Genomic DNA, 25000 nt, shown 5'->3' on the forward strand with positions numbered 1-25000 from the left:
TTATAAAATTCCAAACAAAGAGGTAACAAATTTGCATGAACGAAGGCTCAATAAAAACTAACTGCACTCCGTCAAAACAAACAACAGAGGTACGCGAAAAATTTGTTACCCCCTTGTTTGGAATTTTAGGAAGTTTCGGTTTTTTATTTTTAGCCAACTGTTGTGGTTCATTCAGTTTGGACTCTAGCCTCTTCTTCGTAAATTAATTTTTCTTACATGAGGACTGTTAATGATTAACGAAACTTTGAGGAGACTGTAGAGGAGACTGGAACGGGCGTCACCTCTTGTGCGAACGTGTTACAAGTTGCTGATGCTAATCTGATTTCAGGTAAGAATCTTTCTAAATCCTGTTTATGCACTCGTCGAGCGATTCACTAGTGCAGACTTCTGCGCATGTTGAGCTCCAAGCCTGGTATAGTCTGCATATGAGCAATAGGTCACTTAGTTCACCTCCCAAACAACATGGATATGATCTAGTATAAAAGAATTATTTTCAAATTAATAATTAAAGCTCAAGCTTGTCTCGTCGTTTTTTTGCCAACACGTTCTTCTAAACTTCCTATTAGTAGTTGATTCATATGATCGATATCAGAAGAATTGTTCAAAATCTTTGCATAACCTTGTATCTGCTGTGATGTTTACATTGATTTGGCGGCGTGGCCGATTAGTTCACAGAGTTCTGGAATTGCGCTCTGGAAGGCTTAAGTTCGAACAACAGTTGTGAGGTTGTTCTTAGGGCATACGTGTACAGAAGTAAATTTGGAAAGTTTTTGTTCAATTTACATCCATGATCTTTACGACTGAATGCACTTAAAAGTAACTTGTTACCCTCGAGGAAGCTCCATGGGGTCTTTGACCGTGTGAAAACTGGACATGGACAAACCGCGAGTTTTTGAAATGTCAACAAACAAAACAAACATGGCGATCGCACGAACCTGAATCAAGCGGCATTGTATTAAGCGCTCTCCCTGTATTAACCGGTCGGTTTTCGAAGTCCCGAAATTTTCCCTCTTGATCACTGTAATTTTCACCTCTGTTGAGCGGTTACCTGCGGTCACCTCTATTGTGCGGCCGCGGTCTTAAATCGTCGCACACTTGTGTAGAACGGTCCACTCAAATAAAACTAACAGTACTCCTTAAAACAAAATATATTCCCTATTCAATTGTGGCATATAATGGTGTTTTTCATAGTCTATTATGATAATTCTGTTCTGTGGAACATGTATTATGGGATCACCCTCCCACTCTCTACACAGGTCCAACTGTATTAAAACGGGGTAAAACAATGCGTATTTTTTATAATAGAGTCTAGAATTTACAGTAACTATATCCATACTATGCCTGAAAAAGAGGTCAACAGAAAAGAAAATACTGGGGGAAAAATTGTGAAATGGCAACAGATGCAAAAGTTAACAAATGTTCAGATATCGATCATGAGGAAGTGCTATTTTGTAACATGTTGAGGGCTAAACACTGATGCATATCATAGTCTGCCTAAAACTCTATGGAGCCCCTTTACTCAGGACTTATTTTTGCAACTCATTTTGACACCACATTCTTGCTGTCATATATTTTGTTCACAGCAGTCTGCTGGTTGCAGTATACTGGACCAAGAAAGAGAAATGGATGCAGAAGATTTAATAGACATTAAGATCCCACCTATTGCTGATGGTGGAAGTGAAAATGAAGATGATGATGACCTCAAAGATTCTTTATTGGGTGGGGAAGAGCGAAGAGGAAGTGATCCTGGAATTAAACCATCACCAATGCCTGCGGTGAATGTTGTCTCTAGATTTGTCACATTTTCGTAAGTGAAATCATAGATAATGTGTTCTTCCTCCATTCAGAGAATTATTCATAATAGTGTTATGAGTAAAGAGAAGGTTGTAAGACTAAGAACTTAAGAGGGGTGTTGTTGTTAATGTTGCATTCACTTGCTGGTGACAGGAACAAGTAGGCTCATGATCTGTCTAGTTTTTTTGAAGAATGCTGTTCTGGTTTTCATTGGTTTCATGATACAAATGGAACATACTGCATGAGATTACCACAAAACTCCAAAATACAGCATGAAATCGAGTAACACAGTAACATTGCAAATCTCTTTGTCCCCTCAAAATTGGAGTCCTTTCAAAGAAATCTTCATGTGCTGACTTTTTTTCTTATTTCTGTTAACAGGTGGCTTAATCCTCTCTTGTCCCAAGGAAGTAAAAAACCTCTTGAGGCAGAGGACCTGTATGGGCTTAGAACACAAGATTCTACCGGTGAACTTGGAGATAAGCTTCAAAGGTAAATCTCTAAATGTTTTACATTACATGTATGTTAACTGATTCTTAAGAGCTCCTCTCTAGTGTGAGACTGAGAGACCAAAATTAAATATACTGGTACATGTTTATTTAATTTCAAACTCCAGATATTACATTTCTAGTGTTCTGACAACTGGGGTTGTGACAAATCATATACCAAATCACCTGATAAATTATGGAAAATAATTCTACCAAGTATTGTCACACTGTAACCTGAATTACTTTTGGCTGGAAGCAATTACTTTTGCTAGGCACTAAACTATTGAATGGTACATATCTTTGAAGCTCCACTCAAAAATTTTGCTCTTGATATCAATTTTTTCATAAAAAAGTGTCACTAATGGCTTAATTAACTCTAACTCATTTTTATAAAGTTTCTGATATTGTGCAGTTTCTCAACCAAAAAGCCTGCCAAAACAAACAGTTTAACAGCTCAAATATGTGGATCTCTTTTGGAATACATTACTGTTGCAAATTTAAAAGGTACCATGGGAAAAGTAATTGATGCAAATTTTTTTCCCAAAACCATCAATATTCTAATGGTAGGACATTGAGTTTTTAGAGAAAAAAGACTAAAGGAGTGATGTCATTCTTGATGCACATGAAACTTTTTTCTTCTGGTAAATTAAAAAATTCAGGTGTAAATGTCAAGGTGCTCTTGGTAGTCTTCTAAATCTAAATACTGCATTCCACCTGCCTCCCTCTGGAAAAACATGGCCTTGATAGAAAAAACCATCAATGTTCTAATGGTAATGTAAACATAAGTTTGGGTTAAAAAGCCTTATTTATTACTGCAACATAAACAGAGCAGTTACATGTTCAAAAGGACCAAAGAAATATCCTGAATGCACATATCGTTATATAATCATTGGTGGTGGGCTCATTGTGATAAGTTCAATTGCATGTGCCTATGTTTGTTGCTTCTATATAGCCAGGTAATTTATGCTGTTATGCTTCTAACAGTATTTCGTCACAGTAAGACATTAAATTTTTAAGGGACAAAGACTAAAGGAGTGATGTCATTATTGATGCACATGATGCTGTGTTCTTCTTGTAAATTAAAAAATTCAGGTATAAATGTCAAGGTACTCTTGGCAGTCTTCTCAGTCTAAATACTGCATTCCACCTGCCTCCCTTTGAAAAAACATAGCCTTGGTAGATTATAGAGTTCAGGTACTCATCAACAAGGAACCTTTTTAACACTTGTTTGTTTGTATCTGAAGAGAGTGGAAGAAAGAGCGATATCTGGCGGAAGATAAGGACAAGACCCCCAGCTTATCTCGTGCCATTGTGAAGGCATTTGGAATGGGATATTTGCGTCTAAGTGTTTTTGCAATCATAACTGTGAGTACTCTTAATTTATTCCTGAATTCTCGTTTGGGATTTTAAAGCTACATTTATGATGCAGGTATGGATTTAAATATACACAGTAGTATACCTGCAAGGATATATTTTTTCCCCAGTTAGGGCTCAGGACTAAACCACAATTGGTCATAGTGTCACACACTAGAATTAATTTTTTTATTTCTTAAATATTAGTATTGGCCCAGTAAATTTGAAACATTTCAGAGTCTGTATTGTTCCAAAAAGGCAGTTACATGTATATACCACAGACATTGAAGCTGGTGCTTTTTATTTCCTCTTTTTGTGAGTATATTTATTAGTTTAAAATATCTTTAGACTGAAATGATTGTAAACTGTAAGTTTAATTGTTAATTTCCTCTCGACAAAGAACTACAGTATGTATTTTGAACAAAGAAAAAAAGATCCTTTGTAATATTTTCATCTGAAATTCATTTTAAGCTACAGCAAAAATTTGAGTGGTAATTTATTCTTTTGTAGGATGCTTTAAGAATCATTCAACCCATATTTCTTGGTCTACTCATTGGTTATTTCAATGAAGAAACCACAACAACACAGAAGGAAGCCTTTTTGTATGCTCTAGCAGTGTGTCTGTGCAGTGTCATGTCTAGCTTTCTCATGACCCCATTCACATTTTTACGGCAGTGCTATGGTATGAGGGTTAGGATTGCCTGTACATCTCTTGTTTATGATAAGGTAATTAGGATGTAAAACTCTGTTGCATCTAGGGACTATCTTTAACTACTGCTATTCATGTCAGGATCATATGAGTGTTACATTTTGGACAAAGTTTGTGAAATGAAGCTAGAAGTAATTACATGACAGTTTGCCTCACAAAAATTCTACTGACTGGAAAATTGTATGCTATGACTTACTTGAATTGAAATAAGATCACAGTTATGTTGATCTGCATTCCTGTGTTTTATCCCAGGTGCTTAAGCTCAGCAATGCAGCATTGGCTAGTACAACTACTGGAAATATTGTGAACTTGGTTTCATCAGACACTCAGAAGTTTGACTGGGTTTGTAGCATGTCTGTTATGTGGTGCTGAATGTTATTCATGATGTATTATGTGATGTTCACATTTCATTTTCCCTTGGAAGGCTTGTTTCTTTCTCCACTACCTGGTCCTTGGTCCTTTAGAAGCTGTTGCTGTACTTGGACTACTGTGGAGAGAGATTGGTGCATCATCATTGGCTGGGATGGGTCTCCTGTTTGTCATGGTACCCATGCAGATTAAAATGGGCGATGCTCTTATGTATTTCAGGTGGATATATTTCATAGCATGCCTGTTTTAAATGGAATTCTGTTTCTGAAACATGCTTCTAGGATAGCAAAATTATATAATTGAAATATTAATTATCTTTCTCTGTAATATTCCTTTTACCTTAACTGTGTCAGAAACAAAATGCTTACCTCTTCTTAGATCATCACAACCTTTATCTGTTCTGTAATTTGCCTTGGGCTATGCACATACTAGAACAATTTATTGCCTGACTACTCCCTAAATTGGATCCTTTGAAGTCCTGTTACTATAATGTATCTTTGATAATACTAACACCCCAATTTTTATGTTCATAAGACGCCAAGCTTCAAGTTACATTGATGAGCGTGTTAAATTGATGAATGAGGCAATTAGTGGAATGCGAGTAATAAAGTTGTACACCTGGGAGGATTCCATTTCACAATGGATCAGGAAAATAAGAAAGTAAGAACACCTGCACACAATAATAATTATTTTGGGGACCTTCTAGAAGGAAGTAGAGTTGACTTACTAGCAATCAGACACGAAACACATAGACCAAAGTACATGTATCTCATGGTCATAATTAAGTTATTTTTTTTGTTTTACCATAAGGATTAATGAGCAATCTATCATGTATTATTGAATGTCACTTAAGCAATTAACTTTAGCTTGTTAAGGATGCAAACATACAGTACCTTCACACTAACAAAATTCATGTAAATAAGTGGAGAAAAAGTATTTATTATATTTACTGTCACTTTTTGTGTTGATTTAATCTTATTTTTTGAGTTTTTGGGATCATGAGCTGTACAATGTATTGGGGTAGAAGTGCATACACTTTGAACTCAATTAACCCTGTTGATGCTATTTTTTTTCTGGATTATCTCTGAATTTTGTTTTATCGAATGTAGGGTTTTCAGTAAAAGCTAGTTACCTATGGTCTGTTGCCACCTTTGAGACCTCTCATCACTGTCTGTTTAGCTTGGGAGCAGGTCTTCTGTTTGTATTTAACCTCAAAACACCACTGCCTATTACACCATTGGCAGCTGAGTATGAAAGAAATTGTTATAAAGCCCCTGAATGTTACTCTCTCCCATTATGAAATTATGGACTAGAGAGTAACTTGGTTCCTTAAGTGTCTAGTGGAATGATAATTTCTCTTTCCTTTTCAGCACTGAACTCTCCTGGTTTCGAAAGCTGGCCTGTGTGCGTGGCTCATTTTTGTCATTCTTCTTTAGTTCTTCAGTGCTAGTGACATTTGTAACATTCATGACATATGTGTTGACTGGCCACATTTTAACTGCTCAGAAGGTCTTCACTTGCCTGTCTTTGTTCAATTCTGTTCGTATAGTAATGACGCTGTTTTTCCCTATTGCTATAACTCTTATGAATGAAGGAAGAGTTTCCATTGAAAGGATGCAGGTATGTCTAAGTTAGAAACTGTACTCTTCAGTATTATTAATTTCTTTTTAAGGGAAGCAGGGTCATATTAACACAGATACATAGAAATGGAGCCTTTTTCTAAAAGTAAACATAATCTAATAAATGTATCACCAAAATTTGAATGCTTCCCAGGATGAAAGAAAATTTCTTTTGAAATAACATAAACAACTTGCTTTGAATTTCCAGTAGAATTTGATTCTTATAGGGAAGAGTGTAATACATGTAACATACTGGCTACCATATTGGATTTTATTTGAGGGAGACAAAACAGAGCTCTCATGTTTTTGTTTCTACTATTGCATCATTGATCATTGATTTTGAGGATGAGAAGTGTGTTCTCATTATCTGTACCATGCAATGAACCTTTTAAAAAAAAGAGAACAAGGAAAGGTCAAAGACTAGGTCATATTTTCGGTAGATTTCTAGAAGTGTTCCAATGGTTGCAGTAACTCTGAATTTTGGTGATAACTTACATTGTGGCCATAGTTTTTTTTTAAGAAGACATACAATGTCATGTAGTCTTGCATATACGTTATCCTTGGTTTGCAAATTAGGTCATAAAAGTCCAAAATAACAAGGGCTAATACAGATTTTCCACTGAAGAACAAAAGACCTCCTGAACATTAACCTTTTGGTAAGGTTTCAGCGTCATGGGGTTCTCCATTTTAAAAAAAGGGCCATTAGAGAGTGACCAGGAAAGCTGATACGTTTGTAAATTGTAATTTTATTATCTGACATTTTGTTCCCTAGGCATTAAAAACATTAAAAAATATGTGAAGATGTGGATAACTAATCACTTTAGTTGCAAAACAAGACTTCAAAATGGCCTCCCCATACTGAGCTCTATAAATTTTTGTCTGACATTTTGGCAAACAACTCAGCAGCAAAAAACCCTGCAGACCTGAAACTTGGGCAAATTGTTTAGTTATCAGTCAGCTACAATAGTTTGCCCTGCTAGCATCAAGCATTCAGTGGTTTAGATTTTGACTGCATGACAGTGCAAACCAAGGATGGTTTACTTAATGCTCAGATACTTTAATTAGTCTCTGCCCTTTTTGTATTGCGAATCACAAAACAATAAGTGCAAAATTGCAGCTTCAGTAAGAACAATGCAACTACTGTAATTTGTCAAAAGTTGTCATACTCCTTTGTTGAATCTTACTGTCAGAAAGAAAAATGATGCAGCTGCTTTTGTTTAATGATGTTATTTTCTGTGGAGTCTCACCATCCCAAAACTACAAGACACCAATATCATGCAATCCCAAAAATGCTTGAGATGGTATTTACAAGAATGGAATGGAATGAAATCAAGGGATCTTGTGAATAGCCACCACCTTTTTTTTTTTTTTTTTTTAGAGACTACTTCTCCTAGATGAGTTGCACTCTCATGGTTTGGTAACTTCAAATTTGAGACCAAAACCTGAAGATTGTGGTATTAAAGCTGAAAATGTGTATGCCAGTTGGAATAAGGTATGTTTTTCCACATGTCATTGAAAATTCTTACCATAGACTACATAAAATTATTGAACTACTAAAACTAGAAACAATTGAAGATAATCCCACAGCACTCTCATATTTACTTAAAATGCATATTGTGTACATGTACCTTTTTGACTATACATGTGTTAAAGTTTCACATTCATTCTATATCTTTTTGGTAACAATAATTTCTGTTACGAATTTCACAGAATTTAGTAAAACCAACCCTCAGCAACCTTAACTTTGATGTATCTCAGGTGAGCACAAAGTTGGCCCCCTATTGTCTATTTTTATATTTCACCCTTTTATTTCATTTATTTTTAATCTGAAAGCATTAATTTTTTTCTCAAAGGGTGAACTTCTAGCAGTTATTGGAGCAGTAGGCTCTGGAAAGGTTAGTTTATTACTTTGTGAGTCTGATGAAGACTTTTATCCCAAAATATTATTATATGAATTGGTAGTTTCTGAGAAAAATCTGAAAATACATGCAATTGTTATTTTCCATTTACAGTCATCTCTCTTAATGTCCATTCTGGGAGAGCTCCCTTTGACTGAAGGTCAAATTACTGTGAGGGGAAAAATTGGCTATGCATCTCAACAGGCCTGGATTTACAATAGTTCTTTGCAACAGAATATTATATTTGGCAGTGAATATGATGAAAGCAGATACAGTGAAGTGATAAAGGCATGTGCCCTACAAAAGGTGTGCATGCTCTTCATTCATAACAAATTTTTGTACCATTGTCTATTTTTAGTTGAGCCATGTTTTCGTTAAAGACTTAATTACAGAGTTGTATTCGCTTATTATGACACTGAGAATGAGTTCTTCCCAAATGGTTGAGAGTTCTGCACTGTCAGTGACTTTGCATAAAAGTTTCTAGGACAACCCCAGTACTCCTTACAATCATTTATATGATAAATGAACAGCTTCAGGAGGGGGACTGGGTGTGAGTGTTTGTGGCCACAGGGGAAATTGTTGTGTTGTACAGTAGCTCAGGGTTTCCCTGGTTTGACATTTCTCATACCAGTTCCACTTTGAGTTTATTATTTCAAGTTTGTCTTAAAAGTTTTCTCTTTTTTTTTCTCCCAAGGATATTGATCTGTTGGCAGATGGGGACATGACTCTTGTGGGTGAGCGAGGTGTTTCCTTAAGTGGAGGGCAAAGGGCAAGAGTTAATTTAGCAAGGTTGTTTTTAATGTTTGAGGAATCTGATTTTTTAGAATTTTTTTTAACTAGAGAGTATAATTTTGTTTTAACAGCAACCATTTGTCATTCAGAGCTACAATGTATGTATTCTTGTGTCGCAATACCTACAGAAAAATTTGTCCAATAAAGGGAATAAATTTAAAGTTTTCATTTGGAAGAACACAAAACGTTTACTTTATAAATTATTTAACAGTTGTTTACCAAAGTGAAGGTGAATAGTGGTTGCTATTTACCAAGCCACTAAACAGCAAGGTTAAAATCCATTACTTTCTCTAACACTGAGGTGAATATTTGTTTTAATATACCAAAAAGTTAGTTTATTTCTTTGGATATACCAAAAAATGGTCAGAAATTAAATTGATGATGCATGTTTTTTTCTCTATGGCAGCTTGAAGGTAGATAGTACTTGCTAATCATTTGCAAACCAGCCAATCAGCGCACTTGAAAAGTACTATTTACCTATGTGGTACATGTATATACTAACTTGGATAGTTACATCTTCCACTTAATACATGGAAATGCTAGAATTGATTTGTATCCCATTTTCATTCTCTATGGTTTGCTTTTTTCTCCTCATCAGTGTCATACTGTGAAAGCAAATGATTGTGTTGGCTCACTCTGTTATCAACTCTTACTTTGTATTCTCAGGGCTGTCTATGCTGATGCAGATATTTACATTATGGATGACCCTCTGAGTGCTGTGGATGCAGATGTTGGAAGACATTTGTTTGACAAGTAAATTTACTATATCTTTCTGTTTTCTAGTGCTGATATATAGCTGTGTAGAAAAGTTTTATTGATTTGAAAATGTTTGTAGTGAATACATGTAGTCTTATTGTGAATAACAGATACAATCATTCAACTCTCGCCTTGCAGACACCCTCTACTATAGACTTTCACCTTGACAGTATTTTGACCCATATTCTAAGAATTATAAATATCAAATGTGCGCTACAAAAGCGAAAAGAAGAGAATAGTGATAACAATACAAGAAATAAAAAAACTGGAAATTTCTGAGGAGTATACAACGAAACACTGGGTCATTTTAATAATGCTATTGCTATTGCGCGCATCAGTAGTGAGGCTTGATGTCTGCAGTTACCGAGCTCGTAACTGTCTCCTTCATGCCCCTTTTAGTCTTGTATTTAATTTTGCCTTTTTGGGATAGTTCCATCACCTCTTTACAGTTTATGACGAAAACGTGGTATAAGATAAATTTACAAAATTCGTTTAATCAGTATCTTGACAGATGCAACCTACCAGAAACGTTCCCGATGTTTAGCTACTCGTAAGATTTCAAATGAGCTTCAAAGCACCTTATTTTTTCCTAACTGAACTTTCAGCAAAGTTTCTAAAATAAAGTTTAAGAGGCTCAGAGTCATCTCTGATTATAATGCCTTTGCTCTATGTTTTGCTTGTCTGTTTCTAGGTGTATTTGTGGACATTTGGCTCAGAAGCCTCGTATCTTAGTCACCCATCAGCTGCAGTACTTGAAGGAAGCTGATCAGCTGCTTGTTTTGTCAGATGTACGTATGTTATTCCATGTTCATGATTTATTTAAAACTAATTAAAATAGTACACTATTCCATAGTCAAGGGAGTGTAACGGTAATTAGTAATTAGTCCTTATTTTAGTGATATCGAAAGTGATAGTATTGCGTTAACCTCATGATAGTAGGGGTATCAGCCGGTTTCGCTACTTGTCGAGTACGCTACCTTCGAGTTCGCGACATGTTCGCTACTTACATTCCGAATTCGCTACTTACTTCATTCTACTTCCACGATCTTTTAGAAACAACATCTCGCAGAACCAACATCTTGTTTCAAAGAAACCTGCCTCACTCAACCTGAAATGGGCACGATGTTTTAGCATATTATCGTGGTTATCATCGAGCCCGCGCACCTTCCATACTTTTGCCTTGCCGTGTTAAAGTGACGAAATAGTTGAACAATTGCCAAATTGTTTACCGGGGCAGTGTCTTCTTACCTTCTTCAGAGCTTAATTTGAAATAGTAAATCTTGGTTGTTTTGCGGCCGTATTATTAATGAGCAGCCCATTTTAATTTGGAGAACTGTAAGTGGCCATAACTCGAGGTTTCGTTAACATATTTGTATTTCACTTTTAGCTCCAAAACTTTTTTTACCTTCTTAAAATTATCGTAATCTCTTCCTGCAATATTTGCAAGCAAATTAAAAAAAGATGTAATGAAAGATTAGAAATGATTTTATCATCTGCTTTGGAAACAATAATTTTTTATCTTGAAGGGTGACTGCATCGGTCAGGGTAGTTACCAAGAACTTGCTAAATCAGGCTTTGATTTTATGGCATTACTGATTGAGGAAGAGGACGATGATTCTGCCATTGAATCTGAATCTGATGAACCAGGAGTAAAGCGGTCATTTAGCCGGCTCCAAAGTCAACATGGGTTCTCCTTGGGTCGCTCAGACAGTGTTCAATCACGGTCTTCTCACAGAACAAGCTTTATGCTGGAAAGCCAGTTATCAATCATGACATCTGAAACTGAAGTATCCATTTTCGTAAGTTTTGTTTGGATGAATTGCTACCTTCTAATTAATCCCAGAACACATTTCTCAGCAACTGTGAATTTGATATTTTCTTAAAGGACGAGAATATCCTTCCTAAAGAGACTAAGCAAGAAGGTGCGGTGACACGGGACACTTATGTTCAGTATTTCAAGTCATTACACAGCCTGAGTGCCTCTCTTTTTGTGGTGCTCTTGTTTGCAATAACACAGGTAAATCAGAGTGCGTTTCGCGTTTGTGAAGTTTTTAAGTGGTTCTCAGTGGAGTGCCATGATAGTAAGGTGAAGTTAATCACAACGACCTATGAGAAAAGAAATGAAATACCATGGGAAACCCGTGTAAACTCCAAGTAAGACCTTGTTAACGACCCTGCGCACGGGAATAACGCAAGGGACCAATTTCGGGTATTTTTTTAAATTTGCTTCTGATTGGTGTAGAGGTTGAACAATCACAGTCAATCAGACTTATACTTTCCCTGATTTTTTCTGCATTCTAGCAAAAACTGCTCTAACACCAAGTGAAATATTATTCTCATGTGCAAATAGCAGATTAACAAACCTTGTTTTCATGCCTTGTTTTCAACTTTTCTTATGAAGTGTTAAATCTTTCACTCATTCGTAACTTGTTGCAATGTTAATAATATATGAAACTGAAACAATAAGTATTCATTTTAGTGTAGTTTTCAATCTATAACTTGAACAAAAGATTCACATTGCGGAAAGCCAGGATAATATAAGCTATTTAATTTAAACCTCATTTCTTCCTCAGGTTGTCTTTATGTTGTCTGATGTATGGTTGTCTTATTGGTAAGATTTCCTTCTTCACCGTTGTTGACTAATACTCAGACTGCTCCACCGCATTACACGATGACAGTAAAAATGAGAAATTTTTGCCACCCCTGGAATTTCCAGAAGTGGCATTTTCCTACGTTGCAACTTTGAAAATATTAATTAATGGAGCCAAAATGATGGTAATGCCCGTTTTGAACGATTAGGAATTAAAATTTTCATTTCTTTTTGGCTGTAGGTGTAATGAAGAGGAGAAGTACCTGTTGGCAACGTTTGATACACACAACACTTCCAGCTCCAGTCAAGGACAAGAACTCAACCGCGATTTGTATCTTGGCATTTACTCCGTGTTTGTGATTTGTCTTCTTTTCTTTACGTTACTTAGGACTCAGCTCTTCTTCAAACTCACTATTGTGGCGTCAAGAAAACTCCACGAGAAGATGTTTAATGCTCTCTTGCGGGCGCCATCTTATTTTTTTGACACAAACTCAATAGGTGAGAGCAAGTGTGCCTGTGTGTGCACTTTTTACGTTATCACAATGTTATAGTTATTTTGACAAATTGTCAGTATGGACTGCTGTACTGCTTTGGTAACTCCACAGTTGTCCATATTCTGTTAAGTTATTTTAGAACACTTTTCATGCCCCAGCTTACTGAATTCCTTCAAGCAAATCTGTCATCTGTTCTTCTCTAAGGAGCAAGCAGTGTGGAAAAAGGCAAAATAAATACTTTTAATACATTGGGCACAGTTTTTGTGTACAAAATTTTATACAAAAGTCGTATTTAAATTTATTTGTGGGTCAAAATAGTGTTTACACTGAGGTAGTGTTGCTAACCAGATTATTATTGTCCTATTATTAAGGTCGCATTCTAAACAGATTTTCTAAAGACATGGGATTTGTTGATGACATGATGCCGTTCACTTACTGTGATTTTCTACAGGTAAAATATTTCTTAACTAAAAGTATGCAATGACTAATATCAAACTTTAGACAGTGACACCCAACTAACCACTAACTGGGTAAGGAGGAAGCCAAAAGCAATAGCATTTGACAATGATATTCTTGGTCTCTGAAAAATTAAAAGTGTATATCTTTAAGTTTATTTTGATAGGGGCTATAGCACTAATTATGATCAATCAAAAATTTTCGCTGGCGCGTTATTGGTCTAAACGCATCATGTGACCGAATATTCCCCTTCTAAATCTGGGGGATATCGGAGAATATACCTTAAGTGATATTCCCTAACTTTCAATCCTTACGTCCAGTTCGGAAAGCTCTGCGTTTAAAAATTAATGAAAGATGAGGAAACGTTGTGTGTTTGTTACCGTAGATGAAACGTGTTTTTTTCTTTTGCTCATAAAATCGTACCAGAGAACACTGAAAAGTGAACATCCCAAGCCGTAAACGGTAAGCTGTTCGTAAAGATTTTTCCTGCGCGTTGCGAAATATTTCAGGGATAGTAAACTCGATAGCCTCCCTTTGGCTCGGAGAAAATGCTCGTGTATTTGTCCTTGGACATCATCTTTTGTTCGAAGCTCACAGTTTTCCTCGAGCTTCGTTCTCGGAAAACTGTTCCTATCTCAGAACAGATAGTGTCCGTGGGCAAATAATCGTGCATATTTTCGCCCCAAATGGAAGCTATTGTTCATAATTATATACTTAAATCTTGTTTCTAAGATAGAAAAGAGGCAATCAATGTGATAATTATGGTGAATTTTTTCAGACTTTGTTCGTTGTTGTTGGGATTTTGGCGTTAGTAGCCAGTAACAATCCCGTTACATTTGCTGTTGTCATTCCCATCGTGGTTGTGTTCTGGTACCTAAGATCATACTACATGAAGACATCTCGGGAAGTGAAAAGAATCGAGGGAATAAGTAAGTAAATTTGTATATTTTGATCAACTCGTTTCCTTCATATAACTCAGGCGGCAAGGAAAGCGAGCTGTATTCGTGGTGATAAAGTGAGACTTCTACCATATTTCTTTCCCATCATTTCTCTATCCCCCACCTCTTGTGCCGGAGCTGATTAGGCAACAAGAAAGTGCGTATGAGTCAGTTTTTTTATATGGAGAAAATTAGTGCTTGAGTACAGGATGAGCCAAATGGTTTTTCGAGTACAAGTACACATTCCTGATTCTGATACAGCTCTATATTTCACCGCATGCATTATTCGGACAAAATTTTACTAGGGTTTCCCTTGAAGTCAGTGGGAATATATTCCACACTCATTAAATCAACAAAATGTGTTTGGTACCCTGTGTACCTTGTCTTCCATTGGCAGAGCATTTTGTTAGAAATCATGTGTGGATATTAGTGTGATAAAGTCGTCACTGATAATAATATCTGAGCGGTATGGTGATATCATTTTACTCCAGCAAGATATCACCTCGTGGGTCGAATTGTCCAATCAAAAAATATCTTAATTGGGTGGACTAATCGAATTCGCATGTTAAAATCTTTGTGGGAAACAATCAGATGGCTGACGTCTTAATAAATAACCTTCCTCTTCAACCAAAACGGTGCTCTTCCTATAAAGGTTTTAGAAAATTCATGAGATATTTTCGCTCTCGGTTGTTCAAATGCTCCTGTTAAAATCGGGGAATATTCAGCGATATCCCTCAATTTCAAACCTGGTTCCACAGCGTACAGATAATGTCTACAGACAAATGTCCCAGAATGTTTTCAAACTAAATGGAGGCTATTGTTTACAAATTGCCCTCTCAAGCACATAAAAAAATCATGTTATTACTTGTGTACAAGGCAGCGTTTTAGCGCTCCCTCGCGTGTAGACTCGCTCATTCTTGAACATGCGATTAAATATAATTGAATAAATACGACGTCATGTTACGTATCGTTGACCAAGACTCTGCTGTTATCTTGCAGGCCGTAGTCCACTATTCGGTCATTTTTCCACCACTCTGTTAGGTCTGGACACTATTCGTGCATTTGGCGTGGAGGAGGTATTTACGGATCAGATGAACTCCTATCAAGACGCACACACAAGGGCCTGGTTTACCTTCATCTCAACTTCAGCATGGCTCTCTTACAGGCTTGACGTACTCTGTGTTATTTTCATCAGTTTTGTGGCATTAGTATCTCCTGCTCTGAAATCTTGTAAGTGTTACTTAGATTTTAGTTTCGTATATTACGTAAGCTCATTTGCGTGATAAGCTAATATGGGAATTTTATAGAACAAAAGTCCTTCAGGACTGACTTGGACACTAACGTGGCTGTCATTCTGTTGTTTGGGTGACCGAGACGCCGCGATGTCATGTGAAAATAATCTATTGAGAATCACTACTTATGTATCTCAGTACAATCAAGGGAAAGGTTTTCCTCGGATTTTCCATAATAAGCATACATTGAGACGTAGATTCCCTTGGGTTTTATCGATATGCAGATCTGGCAATGAGCTCTTCTGTAAACACGGCCTAGGTCAGGAAAAAGTGTAAAATTTCTTTTAGGTCAGGGGAAAGTCAGGGAATTTCACTTTGAATCAGGGAAAATTTAAATATTTGACAGAAGTCAGGAAAGAAAAAATTTCAAGTAAATATGAAGTCCAGGATTTGAGGATTTCTGCAAGTGGAGGTTGGAGGCCATTATCAGGACTCTGTTTTAAATTTCAAAACCTAAGAATATGGCAGCCGTTATAAAGTGGATTTGTTGTACAAAGTTAATTAAGTTGAGCTAAACTGTTCTCCGACTATTTCACTCTTTAAGCAATATTGTCGTAACAGTATCAGGGTGAATAGCATATCCATCTAAGAGCGGTTTGGAGAATGGCCCCTGTTTTGTGCACAATGGCTTAGTGTAATGTGTTACTATTAACTGCGCATGAAACAGAACTCATTTGAATTTTGCAGCTTTGAGCGCTGGTGTGGTAGGTCTTACGCTAAGCTACGCCATTAAGATATCAGGTGTGTTCCAACAGTGCGTCAAGCAAAGCGCCGAAGTTGAAAATTTGGTGAGTGCGACCAACTGGTTACTTTTCATTAGTGATGCATTGTTTGATTGTTAATCAAGGTGTAAGCGCGTTTTAGGGTGCTTAGAATTTTGGTTTTGATGTCTTCACATAGATGACGTCTGTTGAGCGTATCCTGGAATACTGTAACCTGGAATCCGAAGCCCCTAGAGAAACAGATACGAAACCTCCTGACGGCTGGCCACCTAAAGGAAGAATAGAATTCGAGAAAATGAGCTTTAGATATCACAAATCTTTACCCAGAGTGCTGCACAGCATATCGTGTTCTGTTCAACCAAGTGAAAAGGTAAACAACGCCCTTTGGACTCCTCTTTTCCTCTTTTCGTTTCTTTTATATAAAATATAAAAACTCATCTTTATTACATTTCGAGTTAAAAAAAACGGCTGTGGAATAAGGCTGAGTTTTAAATTCATAAGTAAAATATATTAGGACAATAATGAAGCCATGCCCTTTTATGATCTGTATTTGATCTATTTGTCAACATTGTAACCATTAACCTGCACTTCACGTAATATCTCTCGTTAACTTAGCCGTTTAGCTTATTTTGGTACATTGTAAGTGCTCTTCAATGATGTTTTATGGCATGAATTTATTTGACTATAGTCATGAACACCCCTGATTCAGTTTAATGTACACCAGTTCTCTCTATAAAGCCACTTAACCATACCCCCATAATTTTGTTTGAGAAGAATAATTCTTACGACAAGAACAACGAGAGCAGCAGCAACAACAATATGGAAGGTATTAGCATTTAAGGTGCGGAGTGTTATTGTGACAAAAACCTTCTTGGTTCATGATTTTAGATAGGTGTGGTGGGGCGCACAGGTGCTGGGAAATCGTCCTTGCTATCCACCTTGTTCCGCCTGGCAGAGCCAACTGGTGTCATAAAAATTGATGGTATTAACATACAGGAAATTGGGCTGAAAGACCTGAGGAGTAAACTGTCCATCATACCGCAGGTTAGTGGCGCGGGAGAAGTGTTGGGTAAGCGTGCATAGGCATACGAAGTCTCTCACTCACCTTTGACTCATCTTTTTCAGTCCAGAGGGAATTTTGAACTCTGATGTCTATATATTTTTTCACTGAATGTTTTGTTTCCTTTTTAGGAGCCTGTTCTTTTCAGCGGCACCATGAGAAGAAACATTGATCCGTTTAGAGAACACAGTGACTTAGATTTGTGGAGAGTATTAGAGGAGGTTTGCAAATCATGTACTAATAATTGCATCATCCTAGTTTGTGGTCCTTGTTTGTATTTTTTTTATCACCCGTAGAGACCGACTTCATGAAACAGAGAGCGGATTGTTAAATACAGTGAAAGAAACATTTTAAGGTCATTTGTGCTTGATTACAGTGATGAACGTCACATAAAATTAAGACGAATACTCCAAATTCGTACAATTTTTAAAAAAAATTTCAGCTACAATTCTGCTGCCCACAACCTTATTTTCCTTTATTATCTCGATTTACTTCGCACATTTTCACTATTAGGAAACAGCTACAAAAACTCCGATACCACAGACACCATGAAACACTCGAAGTAGCTAGTTTCATTTATTTTAACCTTTACCTTTGAGGCACTTTTCTTAACACTGTATGTGTTGCGGTTTTTACTCTTTGAGTCCTTAGTGTCCTGACAAACATTGTTTCTTGATGCAAGTTGCGTTAATTCCCCTTATTTTGAAATTTCAGCTGTTCTATCGTAATAAATCCCTATTAGAAGGTATTTTTCCCTTAGTTCAGGCCCATTCGTCAATTTGTTTTATAAAATAATTCAAATAGTACGCGCGCTCTGATTGGCCATAAAACCATTTTACATGAGCGTATGTAAACACGGTTTTCCTTACTCTTCCATTGGTTATTTTATAAAAGAAATGTAAAATGGTTTCCGTGTTTACATAGCCTGATGTAAACACTTGGGAGGTTGGGAGAACACTCGATAAGCTGGAAACCACTCCGCTTCGCGTCGTGGTTTCCTACACTTATCTCGTGTTCTCCCAACCTCCCACGTGTTTACATCAGGCTATGTAAACACGGAAACCATTTTACATTTCTTCAATAACCAACGTACATTATTATGTCAATATTCATTTTCCAGTATTTTAAGCATTGTAGTTATATATCCCATTTTTTTTAATACGTTCTGCTAGTCATTTTACTGGGGATAAATAAGGCTTATTGTTTCTTTCTTACTAATTTAAATGTGGAACATCGACTGAAATTTTGAAAAGTATAATTTGAACCTTATTATTGTCCTTATATTACAACAAGAAGAGTTTCATTTGCTCGACTTGTTTCTCTTAGACGAGGTGGTAAGATAACAGTACTAGAAATATTCTGCTTATGTTGTTAGGTGCAGTTAAAGGTTGCTGTTGAGAGCACCAAGGGAATGGATACAGAGTTTGCTGAGGCAGGGTCAAACTTCAGTGTTGGTCAGCGTCAACTAGTTTGTTTAGCTCGGGCCATTCTGAGGCAGAACAAGATTCTGGTGATTGATGAAGCCACGGCGAACGTGGACCCCAGGTTTGTGAATCACTGAATTGGATTACACCTATGTTCAGTTTATTTCTGTACATACTAACCTTTATTCTGCGGAAGAACACGTATTCTTACTTATGTTGTTACTGTTGGTGTCATTTCGATCGAATTGTCGCATGCTGATAATATATTATTATTGTATTGTTACTTATAACACTAAAGTAGACCAACTTTCCTTTGCAAGCCATCTTATTCTTTGCTTCATTGTGAAATTATATGCAAAGGTGAAAACTAAGGTAAAGAAATTTTCATTTGAATGTTGAAAGCGAAACAGGGATTTCATCTGATTTATTTTGTGTCACTGAAGTTTGTGATTGGTCTAAAAAAGGTGCACTAATTTTTAATAACTCAGGTGCAAATCTTAAAATTTATAGCAACTTAGTTATTTATAGCGACTAAGCGACTTAGTGTTGAATTTTTTTCAATACTTTTAGGACAGATGGCTTGATCCAGGCCACCATCCGAGAAAAGTTTAAGCACTGCACAGTGTTGACGATCGCTCATCGTCTTCATACAATTATGGATTCAGACAGAGTTATGGTACTGACCCACTAAGAATGAAGTCATCTTGAATTTAATGTCAGTGTCTGAGCAACTGCGCACTTACCCTTCATTAACCCAACTTTAACGCTAGCTTGTCATCAGTTGACTGTCGATGCGTTAGGGGAGGGGTAGGTGCGCAGTTGCTCAGATATTAACATTAATCCCATCAACTTTCCCTCTCTGCAGTCGAAGCATTTTCATTCGTGTTGACGAAAAGATTTAAACACATGGCATGGCGATCGCCATTGATATGCTAACGTTATGGGAAAATCCCGTTTGACAGTTTGTGAGAACAGTGTGGGAAAATCTTGTGTTTGTTTTTTCTTAACTTCACTATTTTGCCTTTTAGGGTAAGACCTTGCTGTTTAGTGAATCCGAACAAATGGGATATATTAGTTTCATAATGCTGCTTGTGCTAAGTTCATTGTTAACCTATCAGCTGCGTTATAATTTAGTTTGTAAATAGCGCTTTATGTTTTGGATCTAATACTGTACTATAGTTCAACGAATTAAGAATGCTTTTTATCGTAATATTTCTCCGAGTGTAGTCGAAATTTCAAATTTCATACACGACAATTTAAATGAAGGTTTTTAACATTGAGACGATGTAAATTGGCTTTAAAGGCTAAGAAATAGAAACTTTTTCAGTTTTTCGTCGGGCTCGAGCCGTGCAGTTGACAGTTTTTGTCTTTTTCGTTTGTTCTACGAATAACTCGTCTGCGTCTCTTTGATTGACGCGTGTGAACTAAAAATAGCAGTAACGGTAATCCATAAAACTACGCAAATTAACATAGCTGATAAATCGACTATAGCATAAGCAACATCATAATCTGACAACGATCGGAAATGCACTCAAGAAACGGGCTTTTCCCCAGAAAACAATATGTTGAACTTGCTGGAAAAAATCATTGGAGGATTTTTTGAGACCAGTCCCAAAAACTGTTTTAACGGGATTTCCCCTTTATCTAAGGGGTTATTGTAAGGCCACGCCCACTATTTGAACTCTTTTTCTTTGGTTAACACCAGCGAAAATCGTTCCATTGTTTGAAGGAAAGTAGGATTTCTGGCGCTCTAAATATCACTAGTCGTGACTGAGTAAGACTCTTTCAAGTTCTCTTCAGACTAAGATATTAAATGTTTCTTTCATCTTATGCTTTCAGGTTTTAGATGCAGGGAGGCTGAAAGAATTTGATGCTCCATATACGCTCCTAAAGAACCCCAAAACAACTTTTGCTCAGTTAGTGTCTCAGACAGGACCAACAGAGGCAGGACGATTGTTCGAGATAGCTCGGCAAAAGTTTTACTCAAAGAAAGCCATACCAGAAGTAGCGGAAGAGGAGATAGACGGGCAACGTAAAGATTTTTTGGATGAGTTTTCCTCGTCGAATACCTTGACTGCTATTGTTCCTAACGGAAGTGGCATCGAGTCTCAACTCCAGTTTGAGTCCACTATATAGTTATTTAATATCTTTTTACACATCACACGTGCACAGAAATGATCTTTATAAACACCGTCAGAGCTTTGATTACGTCGTGAAAGGTTTCTATTTTTTATATCGTATATAAATTATTATAATTACATATTATAATTATTTTTACGATAATGTAGACTCAATATTAGTTTTCGGTGGCAAACTTTCCTTTCGGCGATGACGATGTAGGGCTTGACCTGCGGACACGGTCACCAGTCCGTACGCTTATCGCCCACTTTAGACTGCTCTTAGTTCACAAATTCTAATAATTAGGCTAATTTGACTTTCAAAAGATTTTCTTTCGTTAATTTAATTTCAAAATAGATTTGATCGAGAGTTATGGATTTTTTATTTCTTATTTTATTTCTAATTTTTTTTGGAAAAAATAAACTGGGTAAGTCTTTCTTAGAGTATTGAGTGGTATGTTGCTCACACCAATCAGATCGCCGCATCGAGGTATGTATCTCGCAACGACCAAGTCACGGCATCGAGGCATTTTTGCACCAATCGGAGCATCAGGGCACTGTCCCTCGTATCAGTCATGTCGTGGAATTAGGGTCTCGTTACGCAGCAGGGATGGAGAGAGAGCGTCGCGTGACGAGACCAAAAAACGGCTGCGAAGGAGACTACAGTAAGCGTGAAACTAATGCAGTTTATTTCTCCTTTTAAAAAACTATTCCCACAACAGCAACAACAGACCTTAAACTGCCTTTGCGTAAGCTTATTTCATATAAATTGGAATGATTTTTTTTACTGTTTGATCAAGCAGCGTGTTACCAAATTGAAAATGGATTTTTGACCTCAAGTGCTTCAGATGTAGATTTATCATAAAGCAAGTAGTGTCATGATGTTCTAAACAAAGAAAACTGTTTGGTACAGTAATTATTTCTTTACTATGTTACTTAATGCAGTTATATTAGATATATAGTTTCGATATTTTTCAAAGATTTCCTATAGCATATATTGACAGCCTGAAAAGTTGAAAGAAATGTAGTTCATGCGACTAAGTTGAAGTCAACAAATAATATTCTCCATGAAAGAAACATTTTACGATTTTGTAATTAAATTGATACACTGATACTCTACTATACTTTTGATCTATAACTAAAAGATGAGTGTGGTGTTGCAGCATGTTAATTGAGTTGGCCCTAATTAAATGCCTTTTCGATCAATTTCCAATTTTCAAGGAAACATGTCAATCCTCATAACACGTCGCAAATTCAAGATGCAAGCGGTCGTGGGTGGTATAACAGTAGATGCGTGGTGGGGGAGAGGTGGGGCAGATTATCAACATCTTGGATTTGTGAGTGGGACATCGAGCGTTATGCTCCATGACTTCGCTGGCGAATTCCGAAGAATATCTCATAAGTCTCTATGCGGAGACGAAACGCTGCATCATACCAGCAACGAAATATTTTTCATAAATAAATTTCAGCATGCTCTACTTATCAGAGAAATTTCATTGAATAATGTTGAATCTAAGAACTTTACCGTTCAAAAAATGAACACAACAACTACACCAAAAATGACACAGGCATACTCGAAGAAAAAGAACTCCGACCAGAGTGCTCCTAATGGGAGTCTAACCTACGACCTTTCGGGTAGTGCTTGAGCTTATGTTATGGTTGTTTTTTTTTTTATCAGAAATGATAATCACGATAAAAGAAAAAAACAACAACCCTGTGTTACTAAGTAGTCCTTTCTGTACGAGCGTCCCAACAAAGACTAAAAGTAAAAATACCATATGACACAATTTGATGAAAGTCAATGGTTCCATGACCTAGCTCAAGAAGTGTATGTTGTACTTTTGTGTGATATCGAGCACTTTATGAGGATAATTCACGGTCATCTTTTCGCCAATACTCTGTCAATCGGAGAGATTTTCATGTGGGTAGGAGTGGCTTTACTGAAGCTATTTGCCAGCTGGTTAGAGAAAAACTGTCCTTAAAGTGCCAATGACACGGAATTTTACTCTTATATGTCGTCGGCCTTATGCTCCGTACCGACTCCGAAGACGGCTGTTACGAACTCATACCACTATTCAAATCAGGGGAAGATAACCATTGAATTCAGCTAAAAAGAAAGCTGATTAAGGGGCCTGTTCCCACACCGTACACGATTGTTTAACATTCTTTTCGGCTGACATTTCTCAAGCGAAGAATGGCGACTTCCTTAATGTTATTTATTTCACGTGTTTGAAATGTACTTATACTCTTTGTCTTTCCACACGACTACGTTTGCACTTTTCTTTTCGCATCAAAATCCTACAAATTGTATCCTACTATCGTATTTTAATAACAGGAATACGTCATTTGTAATAAAGTTCAAGCCCTTTCCTGAGCCGACCGATATCCTGTTGCGTGAACAGTCCGAAACCTCTGGCGGATACTGGTATAAACGCACGCTCGAAGGGGCTGTGTATTCTCCTAACGTAGGTTTCCGAAAATCCATCCCACGAATCATCAATTCTCCCCTGCCCTCAAGAAACTAAAAGTAGAAACAGAAGCAATGTCACTGTGATAACAGCACTGCAACGAGGTAAATAAAGAAACACAAATTTTATTGAATTAGATGGTAGTGAATCCAAGTGCTGTGAGAAAGTCGATACGTACGAAATATTCATTTACGATACTGATGTCAGTTATTTGCCTTTGAGCGGAATGGTAGTATGGCAAAGCTGTACTTAAACTAAATAAGATTTTCACTATCAAAGTCCCTGTTTGAGAGTAACTTGAATCAGATGACTATAAACTCACTCGGTTTGATCGGCTCGACGATCGCGACGATAGCCTCGGCTTTTGCGATCTCTAAGGAAAGGAGTAACTTACAGTGAAACTGCTAGATGACTTCTCGGCGAAAAATCATCGTGCCTCGTGATACAGCTGATTCTTTTGTCAAAAGTTGGGTTTTGGTTTGAAGGTAGCAAAGCTTGTCTTGACTCATGTGTCTTTATTGACTTTTTAAGGAGGCCGTTAAGAAATCCTAAAGTTTGACATTTTTGGATACGTAGCCGTTTTATCTAATTTTATCGCAATTTGCTTTCCCTTGCGTTTTTTTTTTTCTTAATGTCACTAAGCTTACCCTTTATGAGAGCGAATGTGGTTACTTGAAGAGTGAAAGAGCTTTTGTCTTTCTGCAAATCAACAATACATACCTCGGGATATTTCCTCGCTGAAGTAGTTGTTGTATGGCAATAAATAATTTAGTTAAGTTTGACCACACGGCAAAATTTGATTGGATGTCTCTTTTAAGTGACTTTTTAAGTTGTTTATGTTGTCCTAACTTAGAGGTCTATCCATATCAAAATTTTAAACTCGCGGTTGTGTTGCTAGGGATTTCATATTTCCTATTTCAAAGTTAGATAGGTCAAAGCATGACTAGATCCACACATAGTTAATTTGGTCAAATCCCCCATTATCTTATTTTAACAAATGTTCAGGTATCAAACACTGGCAAAAGCCGAGCTTATTTCAAACGCTTAATCGTTATGCAGGCTGAACATCTCCGCCTGGAGGAACAAGTTTGTTTACTGCCTTCAAAATGCTAAAACCGTCTAAAACAAGTTTTGATACAAAATTTCAAGCAGCTTTAAATCAAAAGTTAATTTGTGTTTGTTGCGTTCAAATACAATCCAATGTTTTCGCAAGATTTCTTTACTCGAGAAGATTATGACCCTCTTCAAGTGGAGCAACATCATCGAAGAACAACGGCTGGATAGCGTCGTTTCTTTTCGATAGAATGATTTAAAAATAGTGAATAATGCTGAAGGAGCGGCTATTAGAGGAACTGGCTTGAAAACATTTTTGTGCAAATCCAAACTGACTGCATTGTGGAAATGAAGGCTTAGATCGCTTGTTGGCCAATTAACGATCACATTGAATGCTACTGAACTGCTCAATTCAGTCCACAAGTAAATCTATTCCAATGGCTAACCAAGTAAATCACGTTTGAAGCAAGTTAGGCACAAAAGAAATAGTGCTTCGATGCAGATTTAACACGTTTATCAGCATCAATTCAATGCGGCCTTCAGTTGGGTCAATTGGAGCGACCTCTGCGGGCGGGTTTGAATAAATACGATACACAGACTGAATTATC

The 25000-nt window shown here is 36.9% G+C and overlaps 1 protein-coding gene across 2 annotated transcripts; it reads left to right on the forward strand.

The window, feature by feature from the left end:
- The first annotated feature begins 211 nt into the window (after positions 1–211).
- LOC113673839 (ATP-binding cassette sub-family C member 4) lies at positions 212–21990 on the forward strand. Of its 2 annotated transcripts, none has more exons than XR_016188529.1 (30): positions 212–328; positions 1587–1807; positions 2176–2286; positions 3527–3647; positions 4146–4361; positions 4597–4686; positions 4769–4932; positions 5248–5373; positions 6084–6333; positions 7711–7824; positions 8043–8090; positions 8186–8227; positions 8345–8536; positions 8925–9019; positions 9689–9775; positions 10470–10566; positions 11305–11577; positions 11664–11795; positions 12352–12389; positions 12610–12866; positions 13234–13313; positions 14097–14247; positions 15256–15486; positions 16236–16336; positions 16449–16640; positions 17159–17314; positions 17462–17685; positions 18706–18875; positions 19325–19430; positions 20594–21990. XR_016188529.1 is itself a non-coding variant. In XM_027190289.2 (30 exons), the coding sequence occupies exons 2-30, from the start codon at positions 1623–1625 to the stop codon at positions 20888–20890; spliced, it is 4212 nt and encodes a 1403-aa protein (XP_027046090.2). In that variant the 5' UTR covers positions 212–328; positions 1587–1622; the 3' UTR covers positions 20891–21990. The 2 variants fall into 2 exon arrangements, 1 of the variants encoding a protein (XP_027046090.2); XM_027190289.2 differs by having other exon boundaries at positions 17462–17551.
- The last annotated feature ends 3010 nt before the right edge of the window (positions 21991–25000 follow it).

This window comes from Pocillopora damicornis, chromosome 7 (genome assembly GCF_964200805.1).
Source record: "Pocillopora damicornis chromosome 7, jaPocDami1.2, whole genome shotgun sequence".
In the NCBI taxonomy this organism is placed as follows: domain Eukaryota; kingdom Metazoa; phylum Cnidaria; class Anthozoa; order Scleractinia; family Pocilloporidae; genus Pocillopora; species Pocillopora damicornis.

Excerpts from the sequence above, each read along its gene's own strand:
- LOC113673839 (XM_027190289.2), top strand. The coding sequence starts at position 1,623 with ATGGATGCAGAAGATTTAATAGACATTAAGATCCCACCTATTGCTGAT. Across the intron at positions 11,796-12,351 it reads TCTTGTTTGCAATAACACAG|GTTGTCTTTATGTTGTCTGA; the intron begins GTAAATCAGAGT and ends TTTCTTCCTCAG. Across the intron at positions 12,867-13,233 it reads TTTTGACACAAACTCAATAG|GTCGCATTCTAAACAGATTT; the intron begins GTGAGAGCAAGT and ends CCTATTATTAAG.